At 36.5% G+C, this 21,622-nt stretch overlaps 1 protein-coding gene across 2 annotated transcripts in view; it reads left to right on the top strand.

The window, feature by feature from the left end:
- THSD7B (thrombospondin type 1 domain containing 7B) overlaps nt 1–21,622 on the top strand; it is a 1,176,114-nt gene that overhangs the window by 949,029 nt on the left and 205,463 nt on the right. For both annotated transcript variants that reach the window (XM_082395801.1, XM_082395802.1), the window contains one exon: nt 16,348–16,523. In XM_082395801.1, the coding sequence (XP_082251927.1) occupies nt 16,348–16,523 (176 nt within the window). The remainder of the gene's footprint in view (nt 1–16,347; nt 16,524–21,622) is intronic.

The following is a 21,622-nucleotide window of genomic DNA, read 5'->3' as shown; positions in this document are numbered from 1 at the left end:
GTTTTCCATATTCTGTGTGTTGGTCTAAAGATAGAAGTGGCTACAATTATTATTCTTCAATTCCTACTCTGTTATTTTCTTTACAAGAACTTGGGCCTCCCCTACTCTTGACTGTAGTCTTGTTCTCAGTTTTATAATTTTTCCTGTCCATTTGTTTTTCCTCTCCTTCAAATTTGGCTTAAATCCCTATGGTTCATGTCAGTTGCAAAACATTTTTTGATTCCCCTCTTGGTACTTGTTTGCCAAGAGGTCCATTTTATTTCTTAGCCTAAAATACTTAATGATGATCTTCAGTATTATCTATACTACAAGCACTTTACTTTCTATGTCCTTCTTCATCTTCTTTCTCAAAGGCTTCTTCTAGGAAAAAAACCTATCAATACCAGCTGTATCCACCCCTCCCCCCAAAGTTCCTTATCCTCATATCTAAGACTATTAAGTCCCAGGAACTTCATTCCAGATTTCTCATCAGTAGTCATATTCCTTTCCACTTATATCATCTATGTAAGTAGCAATCAATTTTACAAGCTTGACAGGTTTTTCTTGGATATTGGAGCCATACTTGGGGAAAGTTAGGGTTAAAATCTTAGCTTTTTGAATGTATGCTGTGTGTCAGGCACTCTGCCAGGGGCTTTTCTTTTATTTTTTATAACATCTGTTTAACAGCAATAAAATCTCAAGGCCCACACAGCTCACTCTCGATATGGTATCTCATTGGAAGAAGCTAAAATATTTAAAATCTTTTCAGACTCTTGACATGATACAAAGGAGTGGGACAATGGGTCACCATGCACAGGGATCTTAAGTACACTGTTTTTTCCCATTGCTGTCCCACAAAATGTCCCCTGCTGGGCTTTGAGCAGGACAAAAATAACAACAGTTCTCTTGAAGGTCATTGTAATAGTTTTCTATGTCCTTGTATTTTATGTCTCAAGTTGAACTAAAGCACTTTATCATGTATGTCCTAGGGAAATTTTCTCTGTGGAGTGCCCCATCAAACAGATGTAGTATTAGGCTATTTTTAATGTCGAAGAATGAGGACAGACTGAAGTAACCTCAGGTATTAGGGCCCGTTGCTGGCTACATGGGGAGCTAAGGGAGCAAAAAGAACCTTCTCCATCTCGGGAGGGAACACGTTGGTTCCTGGCTCTGCTCCCCACGGTATGACTCTCTCATTCTTGTGACTGTGCCTTGGGTCTCCTGAGTCTTTCTTGACAGCCTAGACTGAGCTGCTACGTGCTCTCGTCTTCAGTCCGTGCACATCCCTCTTTTATTTTTAATTTGGTTTCATAATTTCTCCTATTACTCTATATCCCCAATCCTATTAGCTTCCCTCATATTTTATTTATAACCTTCCAATCCTCTCTGCATCTGCTTGTATTAAAGCCTTTGTATTCCTGAAGTATAAACATAATTATTTTGCTTGTGTTTTAATGTATATTCAGAGTATATATCCATCTTCTTTTTTCACCTTTATTGGAATATAATTGACAAAAGTCGTATATAGTTAAGGTATACAACTTGATGTTTTGATCTACATTGTGAAATAATCCCCATAATCGAGAGAGTTAACATGTACTTCACCTCACATTGTTACCATTTCTTGTGTGTATGGTAAGAGCAGTTGAGGTCTACCCACTTAGCAAATTTCAAGTATATAATGCAGTATTGTTAACTACCATGCTGTATGTTAGATCTCCAGAACTTATTCATCTTGTGCACATGAAACTTTGTACCTTTTGGCCAGCATCTCCCTATTGCTCCCACACCCCCCAACCTCTGGCAACCACCGTTCTACTCTGTGGTTTTATGAGTTCAACTATTGTAGATTCCCCATATAAGTGAAATCATGTAGTATTTTTCTTTCTGTGTCTGGCTTATTTCACTTAGCATAATGTCTTCCAAGTTCATCCATGTTATCACAAATGGCAGGATTTCCTTCATAAGGCTGAGTGATGTTTCATTGTATGTATATACCACATTTTCTTTATCTATTCATCCATGGACAGACAGATTGTTTCCATATCTCAGCTACTGTGAATAATGCTGCAGTGAACATGGGAGTATAGATAGCTCTTTGAGACATTGATTTAATTTCCTTTGAATATATACCTGGTAGTGGGATTGCTGAATCACAGGGTAGTGCTATTTTATTTCTTTGGTTTTTCCCTGATAAATAATTATAGCTAACATTTATTGAACATTTACAGCAGACTGTACCTGTCTCTAAATGTTCTCTATTAACTCCTTTTATTCTTATATCAACAGTCTAAATTAGATATTAGTTTTATTACTATGTTACAGATAAGGAAATCAAGGAGTAGAGAGGTAAAGGAGCTTCTATAAGCTTGCTCAACTAGGAATGTCAGAGCTTGTTTTCTCATCCAGGCAATATGGTTCCAGAGTGTGTCTTTCAATTAATATATTCACTACCTCTGTTCATTCCGCTGTATGTAGATTTATTTATTCTTTTGCAGGCACTGCATAGTATTCTATCTTTTACACATATTTATCATTTTATATTTCTTTTCCAATAGTGATAAATTATCCATGCTTCATTCCAGTCTTAGCCAATCAACTAATGATGTGAACAGCCCTATTATGGCACCTGCACTACAGTATGATCATTAGGTAGCTAGTAAGATAGTATAATTTACCAGAAAAACAAAACAAGAACATTAACAAAATAAGGAGAAATATACCAAAATGATAATAGTTGAGAGCGTTTGAAATCTAAGAATGTTTTCTTCCTCCAACTCTTTCTTCTCTTTGCTTTCCATTTCTGTATCTCTACATTTAGAATTGTACTGTTGACAACCCTCAGATTTTGAGTCTCATATATGAAATCAGAGCTAGAGCCAAATTTTTAGGTGTGTGGTCTGTATATTGTGTCCCTGAAGTTTTGCTTAATCTAGGTATGGGTTGGTTTCACCTGATTATTTCCAACAGCTCCAAAACTAAACTTCACACCTTAAAATACCTTAGCTGGTACTATCTCAGTTCTCTTAAATGATAAGACTTGAGGATTTTATCTCATCTCTTTTTCTGAATCATCTTTTGGGGCATTAGAAGGATGAGTGCAGTGCATTTTAACTCCAGATGGAATAATTCAGCACTTTCCTGGACCAGAGTTATATTCTAAAGATACACAGCCATAGTCTCTGTTTATATGATGATGATTGTAAAGAGATCCATATAAAGCTAAGATGGTTGTGTACAGCATGAAATAAAACAAAAGAAGCTGTTTTCCGTGTTTCCTGAACTATATCTCTACTTTTTGAAATTATTACCACATGTTGAACATTGTAAATGTACAGAGTTTCATAATGGAGAGACATGGAAGCAACAGTTCATGGAAGTCCCTCTAAGTCATTTCAAGAGGTAGGACTTTAATATAGGAGTAGGATGGGGAACTCAGAAGGAGGAACATGATTGGTTAGGACTGGGGAGGGTAATGAGTTCAATGTGTTTTTCTTTAAAGTCTTGTTAATGTTGCCTCAGTCTCTAGTGGCCTTCAAGCTCTGTTTGTTCAATATTTTAAATATGCCCATTATAATTAGCATGGGACTATTGACATGTACCAAAAGATAATCATTACCTATTCTATTTATTTGATCAACAAATAGACAAAAATTCACATGCGCACTCTCCCCATCCCTCTGTGCAATAGAGGTCTGGGTCTTGATGTGAAAGCAGCATTCTTGCAAAGACTCAAGATGTTGGATCTTCTCCTATAGGGGATTTCTCAAGCTGGGACTATCTTCCTACCGCCCATCCCCATTTGATGCCCAGAAGATGAAGTTATACCTTTTTTTTTTTGCAAATAAGAATAGCAGCAGCAATGGTTAACCCCTTGTTCCAGACCCTCTAATGCACAAAGCAATTCTTTGAAGTAGGTGTAATAATTACCACCATTTTGCAGATGAAAAAGTTGAGGCTTGAAGGGGTTCAGTGACAGCTGCAAATTAAAACCACTAATAATAAGTGTCCTGGTTGATTTTGAAATTAATTCTTTCTCATTTTTTAAGCCCATGCCATTATCCACCATGGCACTGTTCCTATCTTATAGAAACTGAGTGCTCACTGTGTGGTCAGCACTGTTTGGTGCTCTCATTTGATCCTCATAATAATCTTATGCAGCGGGTACTATTACTATTACCATTTTATAAATCAGAGGTTGCAAACATTTTTATGAAGATCCAGATGATAAATGTTTTCAACTTTGTGGGTCATACTATCTCTGTCACAGCTAGTCACCTCTGCTGTTTCAGTGGAAAAGTCGCCGTAGACAACGCTTAAACAAATGACTGCGACTTTATTCCAACAAAACTGTATTTACAAAAAGAGGCAATTTGGGGCTTCCCTGGTGGCGCAGTTGTTGAGAATCTGCCTGCCAATGCAGGGGACACGGGTTTGAGCCCTGGTCTGGGAAGATCCCACATGCCGCGGAGCAACTGGGCCCGTGAGCCACAACTGCTGAGCCTGCGCGTCTGGAGCCTGTGCTCTGCAACAAGAGAGGCCGCGATAGTGAGAGGCTCGCGCACCGCGATGAAGAGTGGCCCCCGCTTCCCGCAACTAGGGAAAGCCCTCGCACAGCCACGAAGACCCAACACAGCCAAAAATAAATACAAAAATAAATAAATACATAAATAAAATTAAAAGAAAAAAGATTACTAAAAAAAAAAAAAAAAAAAAAAGAGGCAATTTGGATTTGACCTGCAAGCCACAGGTGTCCAATCTTTGTTATAGATGATGAAAGTGAAGCTTAGAGGATTTAGGTAGCTCTTGTTAAAATGGGGTATGAGCCTAGGAAGGCATGATATCCCATCCATATCTCCTCCAAATTCTCAACCATATGCTACATCATCTTCCTTATCATAGTCTTCATTCCTCTCTCTAGTAGGTTGAATTTTGTCCCCAAAAGATGTGTTAAAGTCCTCCAGTACCTGTGAATGTGACCTTATTTTCAAATAAGGTGTTTGCAGATATAATTAAGTTAGGGAACTTAGGATGAGATCGTCCTGGATTTAGGGTGGGCTCTAAATCCAATGACTGGTGTCCTTTTAAGAGAAAGGAGAGGGAGATTTGAGATACAGAGGGACACAGAGAAGACAACCTTGTGAAGAGAAGACAGCAGTTGGAGGTGCGCTCCCACAAACCAAGGAAGGTCAGGAGCCACCAGAAACTGGAAGGACAAAGAAGGATTTTCTCCCGTAGACTTCGAAGGGAACACAGCCCTACCAATACCTTAATTTCATACTTCCAACCTCCAGAACTATGAGAGAATACTTTTCGCTGTTTTAAGCCACCAAGTTTGTGACAATTTGTTATGACAGCCCCAGGAAATGAATAAACTCTCTTCTTCTGTCGCTTTTTGTTCTCTCGTCCAAGAGATACTTCTGGTCGCTCTTGAGACTTTTTCCTGGTTTAAAAGGCCCTCTCTTTTTGTGAATTGGAATTATCCACAGTTCCTTGACATGATTACTTTAGCTAGAAGATTGTTGACTATTTCAATTTCAGAAAATTAATTAAAATTAAACATCTCCCCCTCCCCTGCCTCTTCTTTTGTTCATTTAGCAGTTATATCATTAAATATAATTAAATAAAATCATAAGTTATCTGTTTGTCTACAGAAGACAAGAGAAGCCTAAATGTAAATCTCTGGATTGGCTGATGCACAATCCATTAGGAAACAAATTTATTGGTAAGTGAAACAAATTCACCATTATCTGCAGCATGCGCTATAAATCAAGGCTGGGAGTCCTATTTAATTTTACACCTTGGTGATATTTCAGAGGTTTTTTTTTTTTTTTTTACAGTAACTTGCAAGGAGTTAATGTGCTGTGAATTCATTCCAGTACATTGATTTCTGCATTAGCTCAGTGAAAGATACAGTTCTTTGGTGAAAGCAAACTTTTGGAGGTAAATTTGCTTGGTCATGTAATCCATAATTCAGAATTTATAATAACAACTTATTTTGTTGTTCATGAATACAAATTATTGTCTGGATAACCCAACATTCCAGCAGATAAAAAATAATTGGAGTTTCGGGACTTCCCTGGTGGTTCAGTGGTTAAGACTCTGTGCTCCCAATGCAGGGGGCATGGGTTCAATCCCTGGTCGGGGAACTAAGATCCCGCATGCTGCATGGTGTGGCCAAAAAAATAAAATATAAATAAATAAATAAAACTGAATCACTTTGCTGTACACCTGAAGCTAACACAACATTGGTAATCAACTATACTCCAATATAAAATAAAAAGTTTAAAAAAAAGAATATGGCTTCTACATAAAAATGTAAGGTATAAGGACTAATGTACTGACCAAGAAGACAAGATTTAATATTTAAAAAAAAAAAATAATTGGAGTTTCATCGTGCAGTTTGTTCCATGCACACCTTATCACTTGATGAGCTTTGTTCTGTGCTCCAGGGCTTGGAGGAGGTTGTCTCTGAATGGAGGATGCCTTCATCTGCCTCTTTCTAGGTATTCTTGCTGTTGTAGGTACTTTTGATGTCTTTTGTTGCCACCTTTAGGAGTTACGTTTAAATGCTGGTGTTCGTAATATTCAGGGTACTGATGGCAATAGAACTCCATCCACACAATGAAGCTTAAACTTCAGGACCTGTCTCTTCCATGGGTGTCTTCTAAGGTGGAGCTTTCTAGATAGATTCCTCCTGGCTCCCTTCATATGATGAGTAGGGGGAGCCCTGACTGGTAGGTCTCTGTATCTTCCACCTTTTCCTACAATACAAGAGGCCTCGCTTTATATTGGAATTATGAATTGGGTTTTTGCTTTGCTTTAGCTGGGGGAGAAATACTTAGTTTAGAAATTTAAATGATCATCTAAGAGACTGCAGCGGACGGCAAAGGCATATTTTATCTGAGGAGGCCTGACTACTTGGTTCTAGCCAATGGTTGACAGGCTAGAATGAGGACCCAGTGTTCCCAGATCCTCCACTTTTTCAAGAGAAGCCAGAAACCTTTATTTTCATACAAAATCTCCCAATATTGAACTTTTGGTCTCAAAATAAATATATAAACAAGAAAGTAAATAAGCAGGTAGATAATAAATCCATTTTATTCCAATATAATGTCTGCATTCAGGTCAGAGCTTCCTCTAGGGACCTTTGAGATGGAGCAAAAGGACAAACACTTTTCTTCTAAGTGCATCTATTTCTGAATCCCATGGGATACTTAGAAGTATCTATCTACTCATAAACTGGCCATTGCTGGTTGTTAGAATTAGTTATATTTAAGCTGTCTTAACAGGAAATGAAGCTGCTATTTAAAGAGCTGGTTCATTGGTCATTTTGAATAGTCCGTTTTATTTAGACAGTATATTAGCCATGCGTACATCAGAGCTAGTTAATTATAAGTAATATTCTATCATGTTTCATTATGTTGTTCTTTAACAATATATAATAATATATATTACATTTAATATATATTTACATATAATATTTTTATATTTTATATTTATATATATTTATAAATTATATATATATGTATATAATTACACTTAGTGGTCTGTTAGCCTAAGGTTTAGCCATTTGTTACTTCACATGTGAATTTTCCAGTCATCTCTTGAGAAGGTGCCCTGTTCTCATGCTGTCTTTTCTTCAATCCAAGAGCACACCTGAATTAATGATCAGAATTCTTAACTTTCTAAGCCCTGCAGCATGACTTCCCAATGTGGCTCCACCCGACAGCCAATTTTTTACTTCTCCCCAACCTCAATTCCTGTACAGAAGATTCCTCTGTTGACTTGTGAACATTTGGGGTTCATGCTCATCTTCTTAATTTAATTTGTAGGATCTCTCCTGCCTAGATTGCCTTCTGCATGTCTATCATTTTATCATAATTCTGCCATGCTTTAGAGATTATTTATTTTAAGTTAGGCCATGATCTATTTAGAGTTGTACTTTTGAACCATTAATATGGCAGCTGATCAGACATGGAATGGATTTGAAGAGACTGGAGACCCGGAGTCCAGTTAAGGGGCCATTATAATAGTCCAGGTGAGAGATAATGAGCATCTGGCCTTGGCTGGTGGCAGCAGACTTGGAAAGACAGAGATGGACTCAAAACACAACTGATTGACTGATCCAATACAGAATCACTCATTTTGTCATTGTTATCCTAGCCTTTAATTTACATGGAAATAATCTGGCATGAGAAATGGTACCCAAATTTGAAAATTATTACCCTATAATTTTTCTGCTTAAGCATCTTTACAGAATTATATTTTCTATCAATCACTAGCATGAAAAACAGACTAAGAAGAAACATTTTTACCTTGCTATATAGCTTTTAGTAGTGGTAAAATATTAGTATGCCACTTATATTGTATGTTAATTTTTCCACAAACTCCTACTTATTATAACTTTTGACCTTACAGTATTAAAGGGGGTTAAAAAGGACACGTATTATACATTTTTATTTTCACATGAGTAAACTGAACAATTGAGGTTTAATATTTTATTTCAGATCACATAAGGTCAGACCTTGATTTATAATCCATATCACTAGTTTTTTTTTTAAATAATAAAGTATACATTTTCCTGAAATATATATCTATAGGTTCAACTTTTACAAAGTCACATTCTCATTGGATAGTGCTGCCATTCAGACTGTGCTAACTGCTTGTATAGCTTAATCTTGTTTTCTCAGGACATTATATATAGCTTCTCAAAGTACTCTAAATATTTGTTCCATGTGGCTTTTTACTTTGTCTTCTGAAGATACACTTTCCTACGCCAAGGTAGATGCATTAGGGTAAGATAGGTTGTAGTATGGGAACAAATGAAACAAACAACTTCAAAATCTCAGCGATTGAAAGCCACCAAGATCATTCAGTATCCATGTCCATCCTGCATTGGCTGGGTTTCTTCTTCACTCCAGGATGGGGCAGCCACTATCTGCAACATTTTTGGACCCTGTGGTACAGAGAAAGAAAGAGGGGGGCAAATTACACTTGGGCTCTTAAAGCTGCCACCTAGAAGTGACACACTTCACTTCTGCTCACATTTCATGGGCTAAAGCAAGTAAGAAGATCACACCTGATTTCCAGGGGCAGGGAAGTGTAGTTATACCACGTGTTCAGAAGCAAAACCTAAAATATTTGGAGAACAGCACTGACAACGTGAGGAGAATAGCACTGACTCAGACATGCTCTGAGATCAGCTTTCAGAACTTTGGAAGGAAATATAAAGTATAGACTGTCTGGTGTAATTTAAGTCAAGATTTTCTCAGGGCAAGAAGATATCATGAGAGAACTTAATACAGGCTTTTGCAGCCACAGTTCTACAAATTACCCAGTAATATTGTGTTGTCAGCAATCTGCATCTTTGTAGTGTTTCAAATGCCAAGTTTATTATGTGGTTAAAGCGTTCAGTCACTTTAATTTTAACAGCATTTATTTGCAGTAATGCTAAAAAGTGATACATACAGTCCTAATTGAATGGTTCAAATGATTCTGTGTCTAGCATCCCATTTGTCCCTAACATGCTTAATATCTTCTAAGAGCAAAATATCTCTTTTGTCTGCCTGGAGGAACCAGACATGAGGCTGTAAATGCTGAAACTCTGTCTCTATGAACAGCTGCAGATACCATCTTGATTAAATTGCCTGGACAATTCAATTTAAAAGATCAGTTCTTTATATGATTTGGTTGATTGATTAAATTGACACTGATACATTTAGTTAGAGCAAGTGAACCAGGTTGAGCAATTAGTCAAAAGCCTGTGTCTATTGCAAAAATTTGCCAATAAATATTTTCACGTGAAATACTTAGAAAATTGAAGCCAGAATCCATTTGTTACCTCAGATTGTTGTATAATTTGTATATATTATTTGTATCATTTAATTTAAGTCATTTATTATATACCATTTTTTTTTCTTATTTATAAGACTGCTCTCTAGCAAAATATGAATTTCTTTAAGGCCAGGGTTGATTATCTACTTTGTCACTCTAGCACTAAAGAGAACATTCTGAGGTCATAATAATGATTTTTTTCTACTTGATAGTGAGCTGTGTATCTCCATCAAGTCTGGATTCAAGTTCCCTTTCTAATTCTGACCGGTCTATAAAATGAAGCTTTTGGCCTTGATGACTTTGAATAGCTCATCATCTAAAAGTTCGCCAATAAATTATATTGTTAATTAAGAAAACTGGTTGACACTTAGATGATTTTTTCTGGTAGATGTAATAAAATTTAATACATAATTATGCTGTGAAATATTTGAGTTTTAAGGAATCCAGGAAAACTTTCTCCTTAATGTGACTATTTGAACTTTGTGTAACTTCTCACTCAGCTGTATTCAGGTATCTGATTAGGTTGTGGGTCCCAAATAAGGTATTTTGTTATCTGCAATACCATAACCATCATTTTATAATGGTTAATATTAGAGAGTCTTTGCTGATGCGTTCTTATATATGTAGTAAAGGTATTTTTCTACGAGTAGGGAGTATTTTCAAAAATATTCTTTTAATAACTCAAAATTTTAAAGGAAGAGATAATGATAACTAAGGTGCTTTCTAGCTGTCCCCTCTCAGGCCCCACAGAAGCCTAAACAAGGTTGGACCCATCTTTGAAAGACTGTATCTTTGAAAGAATGTAACTGCTGTTCATAAGCAGTACTCCCAGGCCAAAATATAAATTCACCAGAGCAAGCTGGCAACCTTATTGAGTTTGCACTACATAGCCGCACACTAATGGATTGAGATTTTAAATAAATGTTTAGCAGTTAGTGTTTCCCTTGAGAACAATGGCAAAGTATTGGTCTAATTTCTCAAATTCTTTCTTGTGACAGTATCAGAACATCTGCCCCCATACTTTCCCCACCTCTCCTAAAGGATATCTACTTTAAACCACTCTGACTTAAGTCATTGGATACTTTTAAGTATAGTACATGTTACTAGATAAATAGTAGAACTAAAATGTATAAATTCAAATAATAAATCTTTAAATATTGACAAATGAAGACATGATATCATTTTGACTCACAAAGTTCTCCCAGATCTTCACTTTGAACTAGGGAAGAGGTGATCAGCATTTTCTTTATCTTTTCCTGATTTTATTTTTGGTGGTATGTTTTCATTATTTCAGCAAAGTGTCAGTAAATAGAACATTCACTATCTAGGAGGATGTTTGCCCTTACTTTACACAGTAGGAAAATATAAGTAAATTAACCTAGGTTATTTCCTCTTAATGTCATCAATATTTCCTTTCACGTCTTCCAAAACAAGATCTTACGGGGGCAGGGGGAGGAGCAGGGGAGCAGGGGCGATGTTAGTACTTGAATGCCAGAGGACAAAAATGCACAGCAGGTAATATCCTGGGAAGTGGTTTTATCAATGAGACCACTGTGTTAAGAGAGCAGTGTTTTCACCTACGTCTATTGGACCAACCTAGAGAGCAATATTTGAGGGTTATTTATATAGACTGAAGCCAGGTTCCTGGGCTTCAGCCCTATTGGGTGTAAGTCATTCAATAAATTCCTCCAGTTATAACATAGAGACTCTGTTAATGGATTCTATTCAGTTCATCTTCATCTATAATATCAACAGATCCTTTTTGAACACCTATGTACAATGTATATGGCTTACAAAATCACTATGTTGGGTGCATTCTTTATTGATAATTCTGTAATGACTACTTCCTACTGAATTTCATATGCATACAGATAACTAAAATAGAACATGAAAGCATCCCCAGGCTAAGTAATATGATGGTCCAAGCAGTGTATTCTGCATATAAATTATAGCGTCAAATGTTTTCAGTAGGAAAACTGCTTCTTTCATTGCAACTAGGTTTAGATTTCTGAATGTTGCCAGTTCAGCTAGTCTGTGGTATATTTTATGTAAATGAGCTTTTAAAACATTAGTGAAGTTTCCATAGTCAGGAATTGGAATTCTCTTATGGGAGGTTAACCTTGTAGGTAGTCACATTTGGTCATACTCTGCTTCCAACAGTTGTAAGTATTAAGTATGTGGGTAGAACTGATCCTTTCCATTATGAGATAGGTATAAGAATATGCAGTTATTAATGGTTCTCACTATGAGCTTTCCTTTGGGGTATACTCTAGCGTGAAAATAACTTTTCTGAAAAATAATTGTCACTGTTGCTTAGACCTGTTGAATTTCAGAATTATTTTATACTCACTGAATTTATGACCTTGACTTTCATAGAGATCCTCTGGGTTTATGTCTTATCATAGGGAATAAAAAGAAAACCAGTATTGCTAAGAGGCTCTCTAATTAAAATCCATCAGTATGCAAGTATATATGAAAATGATTTAAAATCTTATTGAATTAAAAGGCCATCTGATTCAAAATCTGCTTTAAAATAGGATCTAAATAGGCACTCGGTTATTTACAAGTTATTTATATGAAGTCTCCTGAAATTTCATATTTGAAGCATTTACACCATGAGAGTTAATTCTGCTTAATTACTAGTCCTGCTATTTTCATTCAGTAGCAAATGGAATCATTTTCTGACTCCGTTTCTCTGTAAAAGTAAGTAATGCCTGTTGCCTATATTTAATCCTATAGTTAGCATTTATTATATACCTAATACTGAATTAACCATCAAAGCTCCTTAGAAAGGACTGTAGAATTGTAACTATGGTAAGCAATAGAGAATTTTAACAATCTCAAATAGACCTTTTTTTTTTTCAGCCTTAGAAAGATCCTTCCTGATGACTTAGGTGTTTGATGTACTCTCTCTTGTCAATGAGTATTATTTAGATACTGTAAAGTCATTCTACTATTAATGTAAGAAAAATATACCTATAATATGAGAGAGAGTGAGAGAGCTTGGAAAGATAGCAAGTGGTGAAAATGTGCCTTATATAAGAAAATGAGTGCCTTTTGCATCGTGATATGAAGATAGAAGAAGAATATGGAAATTCATACAGATATATTCATAGGAAATGGAAGGAGTTCTTCTTATTCATTTCTTTCTATTTTTTTCTGGGAAAGAAGAGTTGAGATCTCAAAAGTGTGAAGATAGGTAGAGAAGGTTTGAAAAAGCTGTGATGTGGAATGGGAGTGAGAAGAAAGCTCAGAAGAATCACCAGGCAGTGTGTGGCATTAGCAGTGCCTTAGTCTCCACTTGATGTCCAGCATTCAGAACAGAGCAGGAAAACAGCTGGACCAGTCTAGAACTGAAGTTTTGCCAGACCGGCATGGCAGAAGGAGCAACGGGGCCAGATGGTCTACTTTACCAGTAAGAGAGTAATTGTAGTAATGAAGGCTAAACTGGATAGAGAAAGGGCAGAGTTTTTCCTGAGGAAAGACATAAATATTATTGCAGAAGATGAAGTAGTCGATGTGGAAAGATTTCAAGATATAGGAGGGGGAAGGGCAGGAGGAAAACAAGTTAGGGAGGTGGTTCTTGGACTTGATTACACATTAGAATTCTCTGGGGATCTTTGAAAACTACCATTGCCTAGGTCCCATCCTCTGAGATTTGGTTAAATTAGTCCATAGTATATCCTGGGCAATGGGAACATATTTTACAGCCAAAGTTGAAAACCCTTGTTTAGAGCCTCTTATAAAGAATCTTACAGTTTTTGCAAAGTGGTTGTCACTTTATTTTCAAGGCAATGGAGAATCAGCAAAGGGTTTAAAAGGGATAGTGTAAATTATTATGTATTTTAGAAAAGTAACTTTTTCCTCAGAGTGACTAACCAATACCAAAAGAGAATGATTAGGAGAAAGGGAGACTAGTGGTGAGAATATTTCAGTGTTCTGGGCCAGAAAGAGTATGATCTTGAACCAAGGATGAACAAAAGAATTATAGAGTAGAGGACATAGTTGTGATGCTTCAGCATAAGAGCTTATTACACCTATTAATATATGTGTAAAATGATGAAGGCTGGTCTAAGATAACTGTGAGATTTTTTATTTTGGATAATTTGCTAGTTTTCAATTGCTGCATAACAAATTACTGTCGACGTAGCCATTCAAAACATTTATTATCTCACTGTTTCCATGAGTCAAGAGTACAGCCATGGCCTCTCTAAATTCTCTGCTTAAGAGTCTCACCAGGCTATAACCAAGATGTGAACCAAGAGTCAAGTCTCAGCAGAGGTGTGACTAGGGAAAGCTCCTCTTCCAATCTCCCTTGGAATTGTTGGCAGAATTCCTCTTCATGCACCTGTAAGGCTGAGACCCCTGTTTTCTTGCTAGCTAACAGCCAAGGGCTGCCCTCAGGCCCTAGAGGCTGCTTGCAGCCCCCTACCCTGTGGCCACACCATAGGCATTTTATAGCATGGCTGTTTGCTTCTTCAAGGCCAGCAGGAGAATTTCTTTCTCCACAAAACAGGCCTGGTCACTCTCTTAAGGGTTTTTACCTGATTAATTCAGGCCCAGCCAGGGTCATCTCCCTTTTGATTAACTCACAATCAATGATTTGGCATGTTAATAGTATCTGTGCATTCCCTTCCCCTTTGCCACATATCATAACCTAATCATGGGGCCGACTTCCTATCATATTCACAGGTCTTGCCCAAACTCAAAGGGAAGAGATTATACAGGCATATACAGCAGCGTACAGGAGTCAGATATGTTGCAGTTAATTAAGGTGAGGAATATAAGAGAATTAGAATGTTTCAGGAGGAAACTGGTGGCCTCAGTTTTAGATACGTTGAATTTGGGGGTATTTGGGCACCCAATTAGAGTGGATCAGTAGGTGGCATAGAAATTAGTAAAGAGATGGGAATTGGAAATACATGTTTGGTAGTGATCGGTGGAGGTGACAGTTCATCATCCAGAGAAAGACTGTAGCAAGAAGTGGGCTGAGGGCAGGAGCAAGAGCTAGTAAAGCCAGAACATCTGCATCTGTATTTCAAACCACACCTCTTGATTCCAGTCCAATATCTCATATACAACTTTTCACTATTCCTCTTTTTTCTTTTGATAATATCCTGCTCTTCCTAGTCTGTGGTCCACTCTTTGTCCTCCTCCCACCTCTAAGTCACACTACACAGAAGTGAGAATCAAGATCTTTCTTTGTGATATCCAAAGAAACCATACAGATGGCCAGTAGGCACATAAAAATATGCTCAACATCACTAATGATTAGAGAAATGCAAATCAAAACTATAATGAGGTACCACTTCACACTGGTCAGAATGACCATCATTAAAAAGTCTACAAGTAACAAATGCTAGAGAGGGTGTAGAGAAAAGGGAAACCTCCTACACTGTTGGTGGGAATGTAAGTTGGTGCAGTCACTATGGAAAACAGTATGGAGGTTCCTCAGAAAACTAAATATAGAACTATCGTATGATCCAGCAGTCCTACTCCTGGTCATATATATGGAGAAATCCGTACTTTGAAAAGATACGTGCACCCCAGTGTTCACTGCAGCACTATTTACAATAGCCAAGACATGGAAACAACCTAAATGTCCATCAACAGATAAATGGATAATGAAGATGTGGTACATATATACAATGGAATACTACTCAGCCATAAAAAAGAATGAAATAATGCCATTTGCAGCAACATGGATGCAACTAGAGATTTTCATACTAAGTGAAGTCAGACAGAGAAAGACAAATACCATATGGTATCACTTATATGTGGAATCTAAAATATGGCACAAATTAACCTATCTACAATAAAGAAACAGACTCACAGACATAGAGATCAGACTTGTGGTTGCCAAGGGGTGGGGGGAGAGGGATGGACAGGGAGTTTACAGTTGGTAGATGCAAACTATTACATTCAGAATGGATAAACAACAAGGTCCTACTGTATAGCACAGGAAACTGTATCCAATCTCCTGAGATAAACCATAATGGAAAAGAATATTAAAAAAAGAATGTGTATATATATATGTATAACTCAGTCACTTTGCTGTACAACATTGTAAATCAACTATACTTCAATTAAAAAAATAATAAGCTTGCTTTATTTAAAAAAAGGAATCTTTGTGAAAGGCTTGCAGATCACAGGCACTAAGATTGACTCTATTATGCTCTCTATTCCCAGACAGGGAATTGTAGGTCCAGTGGAGGGAGATGGTGTCACCATTAGCCCTGAGCTGCTTCATTTCTTCTTTTTTCATTTCTTTTTATCAGAAAGCAGGACTTGCTATGCACTTTTCCCTGCTTCCTCAATCCCAGAATTGTCTATGAAGGAAACAGATGGCACAAATTTGGAATGCAGAAATAATCCTATGTATCTGTCTCTGAAATCTTTTGTCTGTTTATTGAAACCTCTGCAGCAAGTATTGTTAGGCAGTCTGATCTGTGATAATAGAAACAGAAAGTAAGCTTGATTAGTATATTTTGATCAGACTTTCCTCCATTCTTTTAAATCTTTTTCTTTCAGGTTATATTCAAGAAGAATGTGTCATCCCCTGTCCATTTGATTGCAAGTTAAGTGATTGGTCTAGTTGGGGGTCTTGCAGTTCATCTTGTGTTGGAGTGAGAATTCGATCCAAATGGCTGAAAGAAAAACCGTACAATGGAGGTCGCCCATGTCCCAAATTGGATCTTAAGAATCAGGTAAAGTGCATGAAGCAACAAATACAAAGCTGAAAAAGTATCTCCTTTATTACTTCCTGTTGAAATTGAAGTCATCATCTTGTTATAAGTAGCTCACAGAAAGTTATTGCAAGTTCAGAAGAGTGGATAAGGGGTAGAAATCAATATAAAAGAATTAGGAAGAGAAGCCTTGCCCACTTCTAGGCAATGCCGAGAACGACGTGGTAATATTAGAAATAATAATGTTTACAAAAATTAAATCCAATTGGTTTTTAAATTATCCTGAAATGTAATTTGATTAATCATGATATTATGAAAGAGGGTGTGTGTGTGTGTGTGTCATAATGTTGGGAGAATGTCAGTTACTTTATGGCTATAGATACAATTAGTGGTCTCATCCACATACTCCAAAAATGGTGTTCTAATTTTCCCGCACCTAACTCTTCATACTAATTTTCTTTGTTCTTAATCTTGTCAGTGTTTCCACAGCTCTTCATGTCTCTTCTGAGCTATTTCTTTCCCTTTTCCCCCAAGATCAAAGCTGTTTTCATAAATGGAACCCTGAAGGATACTCTTCCATGTAGATATCTAATAAAATTGCCATCCTAAGCAATCAAAGTTGATTAGAGTATTTCATTTGGCCTTACCTACATAATGGAGTCTAAGATTTAATTAAGAATTATAATAAAGAACTAAAATTTCTCCCATGATTGCATACTGTTATTATATTAGGACTGATATATACATTTTAATCAATTGAATAGGTGGAGTACAAGATGATGATTGCTAAAAGTTCTTTATTCTTAGAGACGTGAATTGTGTCTTATATGGGTCTGTAGATTCTTTGTGACTCTGAAACTTTTAAGAAAATAGCTACACAGGCTTCTGTTCCTAATTCTATTGTATTCATTTCTGCCCTCTTAACTCCATTTTGATTAGACTTTCTATACAGGTTGTTTAATGGAAGGGAAATCCACGCGTCTGTTGTTAATTAATTTGAATAGCATATCTAGTACTGCTTGTATGTAGATACCATTTGTCATTTCAAGACTGACATCTCTAGCTGTTTTTTTCCTAGATTTTGATAAAAGACACATAACTCACTGAAAATGAAAAATTATCATACTGGCAAAAGATATTTATCTTCCAAGACAGGGCATAGTATTAGGCGAGTCTTGTTTTTTAAGGTTATGTGGGATAAAAGGATGACCCTGGTTTCTTCCTTCAAAGCAGATATAAAGCATATTGGGAAAAAAATGATGCAGAGGATTGTAAAATCAACATAAAGGTTGCCAAAAAAAACTTCACAAGTACAGTAGTTTGGGGAAGGGAAAAGTGGGATATGATTAATGAAAACAGGAGGGAAATAATCAGAGCAGAGAGAGTCTGAGGAGAGAAGCCTCTTCAGTATGAAGAAAGGAATAATACAGGTTGATGGTCAGGAGAAGAACTTTCAAATGAATACTCATATGAAGGTATGAAGGCTATTTGACCTTCCCTAGGGGATTTTCCAGGCATTTAAAAAGGGAAATGACTACTAAGCATTTATAGTTACAAAATAATGTATGAAAATCCTTCTCTCTCCTCGACACCAATGAAACCTAAGCCTTTATAGCACTAGCGTTAAACACTAATTTTAATATGCTAATTTTATGAACTAGGAAATTATCAAGTGAGTAAAAGGACTTCATTGGAGCACAGACGCTAAAACTGTATTCTCAGTGTGTATAGGCAAATGTATGGAAATGTGTCTATCAAATTTGAGAGTATGCGTAAGATAAGGGTACTTGTAAGCCTGTTATGACTTAAAGGAAACTTGTTCTAAACACTTAATTGACATATAACACTTGTAACCTTAAGAAGTAGTACATGCTGAAAATTAAGCCCAAGTTCAAGACTAATTTAGATAAGTCCCATATGTGAAAACTAAGCGAGGGTGGGTTTGTCCGCAGGAGCTGTTTCTAGCTTTTGAGTTCGGGAAGGAAATTGTAGCGTTCCAAAGACATTTGTTGTGATGCTCGGAAGTGAATCCTGGGATTTAATTATCAGAAATCAAATTTAGTGTAGCATATATTCTGATGTAAAGAGGTTTCAGGTATCTAGAATGTATGTGGCTTAAACTTGAATTGGAAAACTTCACCCCAATCCATACTTTATATTTTAACATAAGTTAATTGATCAAGACAGTAAATCATAAGCCCTCCGTCTCACTTGTAAGTCTGTGAATGTCAAGGAAAAATGCTATTGTAAAAAAATCCTAAATTTAAAGGAAATTGTCCCCAGAGCCCTTCCTTTTCTAAAGAAAGCACACTTTTACCTGTAAGTATATTTGTGGAAAGCTATCTGTGGACTTCATTATGTATTTGCTCTTATACATGGTAGAATCCCCTTTGTGTGTGTATGTGTGTTATATATTGAAATTTGTTGAAGTTATCCATATTTTCTTAATTCATCTGAATATAAATTGGGTTGTCAGGAATCTTCATGATTTAGGAAATATTCCTCAGCTTCTATTATTTATGGCAATTCTTCTTTAGAAGAGCTCGCTATTTGTTTCCCTGAGCTGGAAATATGGTCTAGTGAGAGGTACACCCACTGAGGCTGTTTTTTAAAGTTCAATTTTACTACTGGCCTTAGGTTATTGGTCTCCTTTCCAATTGGTTTTTAGGTCTAGATTTATTTTTCTATTTTTGGAACCAGATTAATCCTCTCTCATCCATTCACCCATAAGTAAGAGCTTACAAAAAATGTAACCAAATTATAGCAGTAAGAGAGGTACATATCTTTAATACCTGTGCATGAGGAAAATTCAGTATATGGCATATTGAGTCTAACATACTGTTTGTAAAAAAAAAAAAAAAAAAAAAAAAAAAGAACTTTCTTATGTGTGTATATATATATATATTATGCATATGCTATGTAAATGTTAGTATACCTGCATGTCCTTAATCATTCTCCTCCTTTGCTTCTCTTTAGAACATGAGGTCTTTCTGAGGGCAAGGGCTGTCTTTCTACTTTTGTAACTCATTCTAGCCCCTTGTACACCATCCTGTGGATTGTCAAATTATATTCATTGGATGCTTTAGCTGAAAAGAAACCTTCTCTCTGGATGAGTGTGTGGCTAGCTCCATAGAAAGAAAAAATATTTTAGAACTCTGATCTCTTAAGCTGCGATTTGTCATTCGAATTGTCAAAAAACATGAGCTCTTTTAGAAGAAAGAAAAAAGAACCTCCACATTATTTCTGCCCAAAGAGTCTTTCACGATTTGCCTGAAAAATCCTGGGTGTTTGCATCCCCACTGAAATCTAACTCAGTGATATAAATGAAAAGGTTGGTATTATCTACACAAGCTCGTAAACTGCTCTGAATCTGTTTGTGAAATCAATATTTATAATCTCTCATAAAAAAAACCTCCCTTTTAAACTAAAACCTATCAACATGATAGCTCTTTCTCCAGAAGTGCCCAAGTGACAGCAGTACTTTGGTGGCTTTCTGCTAAGTAGATTTGTGATGATAAATAGCTCAAACATGCAGCTGACCCAAAGCTTTTATTTAGTTGGAAAACTGCTAAATAGTTTATTAAATTATCAGGTCAGTTGACTGATGCCCTTGACTATGCTGTGCATAATCAAATACATAATATATTTTAATTTTTTATAGTCTATAATGTGGTGAGTGGATTTAAGTGCACTTGTACTGTATCTTTTTGCTGTCTTTTTTCTTGTGGAGTTCTGCTTAATAGGAGATTAAATATGGGGACATTAAAGCTCCATTGGACTTACATTTCCCTTTATGAGTTCTTTACACAATTGAAGGCAAGGGAGTGCCAGGAAATTCTATGTTGTTTATATGTTGCACATTTGTGTGTCCCGTGTGCTGGAATAAAAATCTGACAGCGAGATTCATTCTCTGTACTTTTTAAAATGCATCTAGTTAAACACAATTTTGAAAGAGTTTTGATTATGCTTGCAACTGAACGAGTGGATATAAATTAAATATATGGGTTTTCTAGAAACACCTGCTATTTTAAAGGTGTCTTCTCTCCAAAGAGAAGTAGCCTGAATTTGGAAATAATGAGTATAATGAGTTTTCTTTTCCATAGCAGGGTAATACTATTTTAGAGAATACTTTCTTTCCAAAGATAAACAGGTATATTTTCGCAAGACCATTTCTCCCTTATAAGGTGGCTTTGGATGAGAAAATTTTCTATAGAGAGGTATCTTATGCTCATTTTGATACTGCTTCATTAATTATTAATAGCATTTTAGGATGTGGAAAGAGGATAACTGTCATTCAAACTGGATGTTTGTTTACCCGGAACAATATGGCTCACTTAAAGTTTAGTTTGATTTAACCAATTTTGGCCTCTTGCTTCTTTTGGACCTGCCCGACTTCCACTCATCCTAACCTAGCCCAAATCATTCCTGGCAGAGTCCTGCTCACTTTGGACTTAGCACTTTGGCAGGAGCTCCAGACCATAATGGAGCAAGAAGTCATCGTCTTGAGCGTTAATACGGAAGGCCCACAGTTATCCATGATGAAGTACATTCAGGTGTACCGTTCTTGTGTCGGGAAGTAGGGGTTGGTTACTGCACCTTTGAGAAGAACTTGTTTTAATTATGAAATATCATATGTCATAAAATTAAGAGATGCAGAGTGATTTATTCTTCAGGGTTACTTGGGAGGATTATTTAATAAAGGCAGATACTCCTAAAACATTTTACTTCTCGCCAACATACTAATTATGATAGCAAATTATTATACTAATTATTATACACCACACCCCATCTCAGAGGCAGAGTGAAATGACTTCTAAAGGCTGGTGTTCAGCCATTCATACCCTTTATGCCTGTCTGCCAACCCAAACGCTGTGCTCTCAAGTTGTGACGTTGCACTAACTGAGCTGCGTAGAGCCTGCAGGAGAGGCAGTTTTTCTTTTTTGTTCCTGCCCTGTCACCATTTCCAAGCAAAAAAATTATGTTTTCTTCTCAAGAGATTCCTCTCCGCCACACTTGTGTCTACACATATCCTATTCTTGATCATAGGACTACCCCTCATGCTTGTTGAAATCTTTTGCAATTTTGATCATTTTTCTTGAGAACTGCCAGAATCACTCATG

Source organism: Balaenoptera borealis, assembly GCF_965194805.1.
Source record: "Balaenoptera borealis genome assembly, chromosome: 6".
NCBI lineage: Eukaryota > Metazoa > Chordata > Mammalia > Artiodactyla > Balaenopteridae > Balaenoptera > Balaenoptera borealis.
Note: the sequence above shows the minus strand (reverse complement) of the source record. Positions and strands in the feature narration are given on the sequence as shown.